This window comes from Entelurus aequoreus, linkage group LG13 (assembly GCF_033978785.1).
Source record: "Entelurus aequoreus isolate RoL-2023_Sb linkage group LG13, RoL_Eaeq_v1.1, whole genome shotgun sequence".
Taxonomy (NCBI): domain Eukaryota; kingdom Metazoa; phylum Chordata; class Actinopteri; order Syngnathiformes; family Syngnathidae; genus Entelurus; species Entelurus aequoreus.
The window spans coordinates 40,549,931-40,562,028 of NC_084743.1; the positions used below are offsets into that span (position 1 = coordinate 40,549,931).

Here is a 12,098-nt window from a genome sequence, read left to right on the forward strand (position 1 = left end):
CACACCATCAAAATGCAGAGGCAAACATTTCCAGATCAACACCGTACGAAAAAAATAGTGATTTTTTTAGTTGTGATTTCCTTCTCTGCATGAAAGTTTAAAGGTAGCATATATTAATGCAGTATGAAGAAGAATGTTTTAATGTAGACACATAGAATCATCATACTGCTGTGATTATATGCATCAAGTGTAAATTCAAGGCTAAGGCAAAATATCCAGATATATATCGTGTATCGTGATATGGCCTTAAAACATACTTGCCAACCTTGAGACCTCCGATTCCGGGAGGTGGGGGGTGGGGTGGGGCGGGGGCGTGGTTGGGGGCGCGGTTAAGAGGGGAGGAGTATATTTACAGCTAGAATTCACCAACTCGAGTATTTCATATATATATATATATATATATATATATATATATATATATATATATATATATATATATATGTATATGTATAAGTATATATATATATATATATATATATATATATATATATATATATATATATATATATATATATATATATATATATATATATGTGTATGAAATACTTGACTTTCAGTGAATTCTAGCTATATATATATATATATATATATATTTATTTTGTTATACATACAAATAAAAGAAATACTTGAATTTCAGTGTTCCGGAGGCTATCCAGTAGATGGCAGTATTGTCTTGTTTAAGAGTGTCACAACATTGCTGTTCACGGCAGACGAACTGCTTTACGGTAGACGAAAACGTGACTGCTGTTGTTGTGTGTTGTTACCGCGCTGGGAAGACGTTAATGAAACTGCCTAACAATAAACCCACATAAGAAACCAAGAACTCGCCCTCGATCATTCTACAATTATAACGTCATTGGGCAGGCACGCTGTTTATATGGTGGGAAAGCGGACTGTCCCCACTCAGGTCCGCATGGAGCTGGAGGGGGCGTGGCCTCCAGCTCCGGCTGAATTCCGGGAGTTTATTGGGAGAAAATTTCTTACGGGAGGTTTTTGGGAGAGGCGCTGAATTCCGGGAGTCTCCCGGTAAAACCGGGAGGGTTGGCAAGTATGCCTTAAAATATCGCGATATTTAAAAAAGGCCATATCGCCCAGCCATATCGCCCAGCCCTAGTTCAATGATGCCATTTCTGTTTGTCATGCGTGGGTTCCCTCCGGGTACTCCGGCTTCCTCCCACCTCCAAAGACATGCACCTGGGGATAGGTTGATTGGCAACACTAAAATTGGCCCTAGTGTGTGAATGTTGTCTGTCTATCTGTGTTGGCCCTGCGATGAGGTGGCGACTTGTCCAGGGTGTACCCCGCCTTCCGCCCGATTGTAGCTGAGATAGGCTCCAGCGCCCCCCGTGACCCCGAAGGGAATAAGCGGTAGAAAATGGATGGATGGATGTATAATTTTTTCTATTTTGTGTTTATCCTTGAATAAACAGGTCAGTTTCTTGTTACCAACCATTGTGTATTATTCAAACTCACCTAATTCAGCTGGCTAGTTGTTATCAAGAGTACTAAAACCCTTTTCAACATGAATTTGACAACTAAGTAGGCTAAATAACTTTAAACTTTAATACATGCTCGGATAGGCCAGTATCGGCCAGTATCGGTATCGGATCGGAAGTGCAAAAACAACATCGGTATCGGATCGGAAGTGCAAAAACCTGGATCGGGACATCCCTAATCTCGATACTGATATAGTATTTTGACGTGAAATGACACATTAAATTAATTCAAATTTCCCTTATCTTTTCTCCTTTCATTTATAAAATATATTTAATGTATAAAAAAGACAAGACAACAAACAATAAAAAGTAGTTATAGCACCAGCTCTTCTATTCGACAGTGTATACACTATCTACACATATGAATTTAGAGATGTAATCTGTCATTTCTTGGTGCCTGCATCACTGCCTGTCATAGATGGTGCCTTTGGACAAAAACTCTGCCAGGCTCGTTAGGTGTGTTTTTCATTACATCACGTCATGGTTTTAATGTAACATTAGTGTTTTGTCACATTTTACCTGTCCCTACAATGACTTACGGGGCAGTCAACTTAAGAGGTTTCACTTTATTTTTTTGGTTGTAATGGTAAAACTGACTTTTAGGAGCAAAGTCTGGTACAATAATTTCTTCTCTCTCAGGAGAGGCAGATCAACGAGAATCTGCTTGAGGTGTTTGGAATGAAGCTTCCAACTGGCTTTCAGCTCATTGGACAAGTGGTTTGTGATTTTTATACACTTTATATACTGTACAAATTCCTTTTGCTTTATGTTTCTTTTTAGGGAAACAAAAAGCATTACACAGTGAGGGCTTTGTACCTGTCATGTACAGGTTGCAGCAATAAATAGTACATAGCCTGAGCAAATGCCTGCTAATTGAAAGTGATTCGCAATGTCGTGGGTCATGCTGCATTTGGCATCTTGATTATTTCATAATTTAGCCGGCTTATTAGCCTCACTGTTAATCTCCTCCATAGCCTCTACATCCAATACAGTTTTCTGTCATCAGTGGTCTTTTAAAATGTATTTAAAGGCCTACTGAAACCCACTACTACCGACCACGCAGTCTGATAGTTTATATATCAATGATGAAATCTTAACATTATAACACATGCCAATACGGCCGGGTTAACTTATAAAGTGACATTTTAAATTTGCCGCTAAACTTCCGGTTCGAAACGCCTCTGAGGATGACGTATGCGCGTGACGTAGACCGGCGAACACGGGTATGCCTTCCGCATTGAAGCCAATACGAAAAAGCTCTGTTTTCATTTCATAATTCCACAGTATTCTGGACATCTGTGTTCGTGAATCTGTTTCAATCATTTTCATTGCATTATGAAGAAGGAAGCTGAGCAAGCAAAGAAGAAAGTTGTCGGTGCGAAATGGACGTATTTTTCGAACGTAGTCAGCCACAACAGTACACAGCCGGCGCTTCTTTGTTTACATTCCCGAAAGATGCAGTCAAGATGGAAGAACTCGGATAACAGAGACTCTAACCAGGAGGATATTTGACTTGGATACACAGACGCCTGTAGAGAACTGGGACAACACAGACTCTTACCAGGATTACTTTGATTTGGATGACAAAGACGCAGACGTGCTACTGTGAGTATGCAGCTTTGGCTTTTTTTTGCGTATGTACGTAACTTTTTTAAAATATATAAGCTTTATGAACCTTGGGTTAGGTGAACGGTCTTTTGGGCTGAGTGATTGTGTGTGTTGATCATGTGTTTGAATTGTATTGGCGTGTTCTATGGAGCTAGGAGCTAGCAGAGGAGCTAGGAGCTAGCATAACACGTACCGTACCGTACGTGCGCGTCACGTACGTAACTTTTTAAAAATATATAAGCTTTATGAACCTTGGGTTAGGTGAACGGTCTTTTGGGCTGAGTGATTGTGTGTGTTGATCAGGTGTTTGAATTGTATTGGCGTGTTCTATGGAGCTAGGAGCTAGCAGAGGAGCTAGGAGCTAGCATAACAAACACGCAGGTGTTTTTATGCAGGATTAATTTGTGGCATATTAAATATAAGCCTGGTTGTGTTGTGGCTAATAGAGTATATATATGTCTTGTGTTTATTTACTGTTGTAGTCATTCCCAGCTGAATATCAGGTCACCCCCGGCTCTCACAGCATCTTCCCTATCTGAATAGCTTCAACTCCCCACTAGTCCTTCACTTGCACTTTACTCATCCACAAATCTTTCATCCTCGCTCAAATTAATGGGGAAATTGTCGCTTTCTCGGTCGGAATCTCTCTCACTTCATGCGGCCATCATTGTAAACAATAGGGAACTTTGCGTATATGTTCAACTGACTACGTCACGCTACTTCCGGTAGGTGCAAGCCTTTTTTTTATCAGATACCAAAAGTTGCAATCTTTATCGTCGTTGTTCTATACTAAATCCTTTCAGCAAAAATATGGCAATATCGCGAAATGATCAAGTATGACACATAGAATAGATCTGCTATCCCCGTTTAAATAAAAAAAATTCATTTCAGTAGGCCTTTAAATTATGTTCATCATAAAATTAGTAGGAAGATTGTCAAATTTGGACTGGATGCTGGCTTTGTAACATCTTAAAGTGAAATCACACGAGGCATTGCTCCGCAGTATTCAGGCTTCAGCTTGTTTATTTATGTGTGCCTTTACTTTAGTATTCAATTATACTGGCTGGGTTATTTTGAGCCGTAATTTTCTATATTGGACTGCAAATAAGAGATCTTGGATCTAAACATCTGATGCAGTTCCATGTCATGTAGTTGAGAGAGTTTTCAAGAACTGCATTTAATTAATCACTTATAAACATTTGTGTCTTGAAAATTCTAGGGTCTGTCAGACTACACCAAGTGGCTCACTTGTTTCGCAATCACGCAAGAAGACAAATCTGCCAGACCTATCACTTTTCGGTCTTACGCTAGGTTAGTTTTAAAAAATTAGTAATGATACATACTTCAATGCATTGAGTGTCGTAATCCTGCCATGAATGGAATTATTACAAGAATAAATATTAACACTTGATACAGGGTCGGCTTGATGGGGAATCCGTCAGATGGCTTCAACGGGAAAACCATTGCTATGTCTATCTCAAACTTCTGGGCTGAAGTCACCCTCATAGAGAGCCAAACTTTGGTACGATTCACAAACATTGATACACACATCATTATCACTGAAAACATACAATCATGTTATATTGATTTCTTAGGGCATTCAATCGATCCCAACTAGACTGTTCAGTTTGTCTTAGAATAGGTTTTTCCTCTCATCCAAGTTGGCTTCATTGGTAATGCTCATATGTCTTAGACTTAGATCTAATCAACCTAAGTATAAGATGAGATCCAAACAAACAAAGTCTATGAGCATGAACTGATGAAGCTTATTTGGATGAAATGTGAAACGTCTTCTAAGACAAACTAAACTGTCTAGCTCTGACCAATTGAATGCCGTGAGAATACAATGATCTGGATGAGAGTCTGTGTCCGTAGGATATTCTCATTCATCTACATGCTACATGCTACACTTATATTACAGGTCCTACTCCCTCACCCGCTTAACGACCCTACAGAGTTTGGAAGCTTGCAGGATTTGTTTAGCATCAGTAGGAAAGAAGGGTGTGTATGATAAAACAAATCAACAAATGAGTTTAAATATACTGTACAAGCGTGTATAATATGATAGCCTCAACTGTTATTGTTAAATTTACAGTATAATGTACGAATCATCCACCACAGATATCTTGGAGGCCTCCGGCTGCTGCAAGCTACTTGTAAGAAATTCTACCAGCTCTGCTCCAAACAAGGGTATGATTGCCTACAACACTATTGATTAATCAGTTGTCGGCAAACCTCTTTCAGGTGTACTCTACTGTAAATATCTGAAGGTTGTTTTGCATTACTGCATGCTAAATGTGTTATAATGGGTATCCTCAGAAAGCTTGTACATGAATAAATGTTTTGGGGTTTCCAATATTAACTCTAAAACATTGAGCATTAAGAGGATGTGAAGGTTTCTCCTTGTTTACTTCCGATTTTTCTCAAAATGTCAATCAAGCAAAAACAGAAGATAATACAAGAAACTCTGAAACTTGAAAACAAACACCCAAAAGTCTGATAGGATATACATTTTCTCAAGAACCTGGTTGTATGAAAATTATTTCTTCATCACATAGGTTTGTGCTACTTTATAAACAGACACCGACCCATTCTGCTATATCAAAATCTTATATTTCTGGAGCTGCTTTGACTTGATTGACTTTGATTTATAATTACTGTAATGACCCATACTGAACATCACTAAAAGCACAGTCTCTGCTTAAAAAGCTATGGGAATCATTTCAATTTCTCAAGATGTATGGTAATGTAGAAATGGAAATGCCAATCTTATTGCAGGCAAGGGTCAATGTTAAAGGTTTAATAACAATTTGGAAACTTTCAGCGGGCCGGTTTAAAAAGTATAATGAGCCATGTATGTATGGCCCCATGGCTGCAGTTTGCCCGTGTCTGGCTTAGACTACTGATGCTACTTATAATATTGTAATATTATTATTCAATCACAGTATGTTTTTTGATTGAAAGGTGTCCAAGGTGTAGTCTGCATACCACCAAAAGTTAGCTGGAATAGGTTCCAGCTCACCCTTAAACCTACACTGGATAAATAGTAGACAATACAATCCATTCGGAAAGTATTCACAGCGCTTCACTTTTTCCACATTTTTTTGTGTTACAGCCTTATTCCAAAATGGAATTAATTCATTTTTGTCCTCAAAATTCTAAAGAAAATACCCCATAATGAGAATGCGAAAAGGTTTTTTAAAAACTTTTTGCAAATGTATTACAAAAAAAATTCACATGTACATAAGTATTCATAGCCTTTGCTTATTATTTTGTTGATGCACCTTTGGCAGCAATTACAGCCTTAAGGCAGATCTATATTTGGGAAGTTTTTCACATTCCTCTTTGCCCATTTTTTTTGCAGGAGGTGCTGCTCAGTTGGGTTGGATGGGAGGTGTTGGTTTTCATCCAACATGTCTTTGTACATTGCTGCATTCATCTTTCCCGCTGTCCTGACTAGTCTCTCAGTTCCTGTCGCTATAAAACATCTCCACAGCATGATGTTACCACCCCCATGCTTCACTGTAGGGATGGTATTTGCCTGGTGATGAATGAGCGGTGCCAGGTTTCCTTCAAACATGACGCCTGGCATTCACGCCAAAGAGTTCAATATTTGCCTCATCAGACCTGGGAATTCTGTTTTTCATGGTCTGAGAGTATTTTAGGTGCATTTTGGCAAACATTTTACTAAGAATGGCCACAATAACATACAGACCTGATTGGTGGATTGCTGCAGAAATGGTGGTCTTTCTGGAATGTTCTACTCCACAGAGGAATTTTGTAGCTCTGACAGTCACCTCCCTGACTAGACTAAGATGAATACAGCAATGAACAGAGACATCCTGGATGAAAACCAACGCTTTCCATCCAATCTGATGGAGCTTGAGAAGTGCTGCAAAGAAGAATGGGCAAAGAGGAATGAGCGAAACTGCCCAAAGATAGGTGTGCCAAGCTTGTGGCATCATATTCAAAAATATTTGAGTCTGTAATTGCTGCCAAAGGTACATCAACAAAGTATTAAGCAAAGGCTGTGAATACTAATGTATGTTATTGTTTTTTTTATGAATTCCCAAAATAAAAAAAACAAACGTTTCACATTGTCATTATGGTGTATTGTGTGTAAAATTTTGACGACATAGATGAATTTGTTCCATCTTGGAATAAGACTAGGAAAAATGAAGCGCTGTTAATACTTTCCAGATGCACTTTATATGAATTAATTATATTTATGAGAATGCTTCATCACTGATAACTTAACTTTTTTACTGTTGCAGTATTGCTTTGACAAAGCAGAACTTCACGCTGAAGTATGACACAAACATCCCTCGACAAGTGGTGAGAGTCACTTAAATACTCATCAATTTATAACTAATAGACTGATCTACTGTATATCAAACAAACTTCATACAATCTATATTCTGTCTGTCTTATTGAAGGGTCTTGCTGGAAGCAGGTAAAATGTTTTCATATTAAAGATATCAGTAATGTATTAAACACTTTCATTCTTTCTTGCAATCCTCTGTGCAGTGCCATTGTCTCAGCTACCCTGAAATGTCTCATGAAATTCTACAACCTCACAGATGATGTAAGGTGGTCAGGTTTACCTGACACTGTGTCACTGACCACCCTTGATGTTATAACTTTCATGACACTGGGTGTTGTATTTGTTATCATTATAATTTAAAACTGAATACAACAAAACCTTGTCAGGGGCTGTCATGCAAGTCCAATTAACAAATCCAGTAATCCGTTTTTACTCTGTGCGCATCTATCCACACTTAACAAAAAGTAGTTCAGTTATAAATTGCATTGTCGCTCAATTTATTCATTCAATCAATACATTTGAAAAATGTCAGACAGGTTATGTCTTTTTGTGGTCACGACACACTCCTATTGTATATATTGTATAAAAAGAAAAAGACAACGAGTTATGTGCATCGCTACAGTGAGAAGGAACAACTTAATTGTTTCTCTATTTTATGTTTCCATGCGTAAGGCCAGTCCTCTGATGGTGCAGCATAAAATAAAAGGAAGGTAAAAAGTGAAGTGAAAATAGTAATTGTGAAATGCTAAGAAAGTGGAGAAACTCTAATCAACGCTGGCTGCATGCCCGGTGCAAGCTGCTAAAACGTTGCAACCATCATCAAGGATAAGTTGGTATTTTTGGACTTGTAAAAAGGATCTTTTCCGCGAAGAAATCGAAATGGATTCTGTAACTAAGCTACATAAGGGTTTAATTATTGAGACTTCTTCCTAATAAGTGTAAGTGTGTAAATGTGTGTGCGTGATTATGGGTTCTCTACATTTGAATGTGCAAAACCTGCCTCAGTGTTAGTTTAATACTCACAGACCTGGCATGAATATTAAGCCAGGTCTGTGAAATTATATTACTAAATATTATTCATAAAATTAATAATTACTCTTATTCATATTGTGAATAATAATAATTCATAACATAAATTATTATTCATGTTGTACTTGTGCTTGACAAGTTTACACTGTTGTATAACTTAACATAAACTAGAAAAATAGATAACAGACAAAATTATAATACATACATAGAATAAGAACAAGAATGAATAAAATAGGAATGTAATAAAGTAAAATGGCTTTGAGTATACAAATGTATGTAGATAAAATCAATTAAAACAATTACTTGGATTTATATAGCGCCTTCCAAACGAGTGACATTATATGTAACCTCCTCCATTGCTGTGTGGTAGACATGTTATGTCAGAAAAATTTCCTGGTTGTAAACAGTGACAAACTATTGTTTACATGCATACCAGGATCTCCCAAAGCCAATCCGGGCCAACTTCATTCTCAATGTGGAAACTGATGAACTCTTCATTACCGCAGGCCTGCAGGACAGGGTTGTGCAGGTCCGTATCACAATAAATCCCATTTTCAGTGCATCTGGAAAGTATTCACTGTGGTTCAGTTGGTCCACATTTTTTTATGTTACAGCCTTATTTCAAAATGTAGTAATATACTTTTTTGTTGTGGAAATTCTACACACATCCATCCATTTTCTACCGCTTGTCCCTACTCATACTACTCATCAAAAGATTTTTTGATGAGCCTCCTAGTTCAGGCCACTGAAAAACATACCCACAGCATGATGCTGCCACCACCATGATTCAGTGTAGGGATGCCATTTGCCTGGTGATTTCCAGGCGTCCTCCAAACATGACGCCTGGCATTCACACCAGTGTTAAACTTTTGTCTCGTCAGACCAGATCATTTAGTTTCTCATGGTCTGAGAGTCTTACAGTTGCATTTTGGCAAACTGTTTATTTTATTTTTTTTACTAAGAAAGGGCTTCCGTCTGGCCACTATACCATACAGGCCTGATTGGTGGATTGCTGCAGAGATGGTTGTCCTTCTGGAAGGTTCTCCTCTCCACAGATAAATGTTGTAGCTCGGACAGAGTGACCATCAGGTTCTTGGTCACTTCCCTGACTAGACTAAGATGAATGCAGCAATGTACAGAGACATCCTGAATGAAAACCAACGCTTCTCATCCAACCTGATGGCGCTTGAGAGGTGCTGCAAAGAGGAATGGGCAAACTGCCCAAAGATAGGTGTGCTAAGCTTAAGGCATCATATTTCAACGTCAAGGTTTCTTTAATGGTAATAGTTGTGCAGACATTTGTAATTCAAAAAGACTTGAGGCTGTAATTTATGCCAAAGGTGCAACAACAAAGTATTGAGCAAAGGCTGTGAATACTTATGTACATGTTTTTTTAACAAATTTGCAAACATGTTTTTAAAAATAACTTTTAAAATTCCCATTATGGAGTAAAATTTGAGAACAAGAATGAATGTATTCCATGTTGGAATAAGGCTGTACTTACAAAATGTTGAAAATGTGAAGTATTGTGAATACTTTCCGGATGCACTTTACATGCACCAAACTGTGACCAAAGCATTGAGACACGAAATCAACAGTAATGTCCATGTTTTGGAAAGACTGTCATCCAGATGAACATTTCTGAGTTCAGAGGCAACAGATGTTGCATAAGAAGGCATGGCTTACTATCTCTGATGTATCAATCAATCAAAGTTTATTTATATAGCCCTTAGTCATAAGTGTCTCAAAGGGCTACACAAGCCACAACGACATCCTCGGCTCAGATCCCACATCAGGGCAAGAAAAAACTCAACCCAATGGGCACAATGAGAAACCTCGGAGGGGACATTTTGTACCAACTAATCTTTTAATGCCAGGCATAGGGAGACTTGAAAATAATACAATACGGTAATCTAGTCGTAACGAACGCATGAATAATGATCTCAGCGTCGGTGGTGGACAAAATGGAACAAATTTTAGCGATACTACAGAGATGAAAGAACGCTGTTTTAGTAACACTCTTAATGTGTGACTCAAATGAGAGAGTTGGGTCGAAGATAATACCTAGATTCTTTACCGAGTCGCTTTGTGTAATTGTTCGATTGTCAAATGTTAAGGTGGTTTTATTAAGTAGGTGCCGGTGTCTAGCAGGACCGATAATCAGCATTTCCGTTTTCTTTGCATTGAGTTGCAAAAAGTTAGTGGATATCTATTGTTTAATTTCATTTAGACACGCTTCCTTCCAGGTGTAGTTCATCTAATGTTTTTTTGCTGAGATCGATGAGAGGTCTCGTTCAAGCAGTGAATTGAAAATTACTTTCAAAAATGTCTTACGAAGTTGGAAGCAAATAACATAAACTCCAACTTCTAATCCATTTATTAGTTAAATGGTGTGTCTCACTACTTTGGTCCATATAATGTACACATAATTTATTTTGCCTCATTTCACTGAAAGTAGCAGGAAATTATTGTTTGTCATGTGCAGGTTTATGAAGGCTTAATCTACATGGACTTTAGCAAGAAGCTCATGGAAGAGAAGGGTTATGGTATTCACATCACTGTAATGTGTAAGTACTAAATCAATACTATCATTACATGTGTGTTTGATACTTTTAGGCAACTACATCTCTATGGATATGTGTGGTCTGCCTCCATTCTGGTTGGCTTACTTGAGTGACCCCAGTGACTCTGGGCGCATTCATAGCAACATCCGTCAGCGTTGGCTCAGCGGTAGGCCTCTGTATTTTTTTTATCTGTCACATTGTGTTCAAATAATGATCACTATTACACATTCATTTTCACTGCTTGAATTAAAATAAGTGTTGTCTTTCCGTAGGGGAGCCTCTTGTAGTCGAAGCGATGGAGACTTTAGCTCAACTAACTGATCAAGCCAGGTTAGATCAAATACTTCTATATTCACATTTTTGGTGTGATGTTTACAGTATACAACATTTTCTAAAGTCAGATGTTTGTTCTTTAAAAAAAAAATAAAACAATTAATTGAGGACTTAATTTCACTTTATCTGTGGCTGACAAAAAAATTATCTCTTCTCTCAGGGTGGCTCTAACAGACAGGGACTGGAACCGTCTAGCACAGTTAATGGACCAGAACTTTGCGTTAAGGAGGTAAGCTGTCTAGTCTGATACATTTCTAGGAAAACTATTTCTAAGCCTAGAGTTAACCCTTAAAGATACATTCATTTACTTACGTGAATATATACAGTATATCGATACAAACACATATACATTATGTGTTTGTACTGATATACAACAGATATCCCAATATTCTTTGTGAGTTTAGACTAACTCAAGTGAGTTTAGACTAACTCAAAGCCAAAGTTATTTTATTGAAACAAACAGTTAACATAAGTAACATTTTGAAATGTAAAAGTTTCATGCGTAGATTGATGCTCATTAAAAAATATTACATCAAAAAAGCTTTGAAAAAATAAAATTTTTAAATAAATATGAGAATAATTAACTACAATCTTCAATCTTCTTTAAAACAAACCTTTCGCTATGCTCAAATCCTCAGCTAATAAATACACTAAAGAACAAAATATAGTATTTTAAACAGTGCCTTGTTTAAAAGGACAATTTATAAACATCAGAAACATCATGAAAATATTTAACCTTTAACA

At 37.5% G+C, this 12,098-nt stretch overlaps 1 protein-coding gene across 1 annotated transcript in view; it reads left to right on the top strand.

The window, feature by feature from the left end:
• Window positions 1-12,098, top strand: part of gkup (glucuronokinase with putative uridyl pyrophosphorylase) — a 65,742-nt gene that overhangs the window by 32,455 nt on the left and 21,189 nt on the right. Inside the window, exons 8-20 of the mRNA XM_062067839.1 lie at window positions 2,136-2,213; window positions 4,324-4,415; window positions 4,521-4,626; window positions 5,026-5,105; window positions 5,226-5,294; window positions 7,379-7,439; window positions 7,541-7,557; window positions 7,632-7,689; window positions 8,894-8,986; window positions 10,943-11,003; window positions 11,074-11,187; window positions 11,294-11,351; window positions 11,515-11,583. Of these exons, the coding sequence (XP_061923823.1) occupies window positions 2,136-2,213; window positions 4,324-4,415; window positions 4,521-4,626; window positions 5,026-5,105; window positions 5,226-5,294; window positions 7,379-7,439; window positions 7,541-7,557; window positions 7,632-7,689; window positions 8,894-8,986; window positions 10,943-11,003; window positions 11,074-11,187; window positions 11,294-11,351; window positions 11,515-11,583 (956 nt within the window). The remainder of the gene's footprint in view (window positions 1-2,135; window positions 2,214-4,323; window positions 4,416-4,520; window positions 4,627-5,025; window positions 5,106-5,225; window positions 5,295-7,378; window positions 7,440-7,540; window positions 7,558-7,631; window positions 7,690-8,893; window positions 8,987-10,942; window positions 11,004-11,073; window positions 11,188-11,293; window positions 11,352-11,514; window positions 11,584-12,098) is intronic.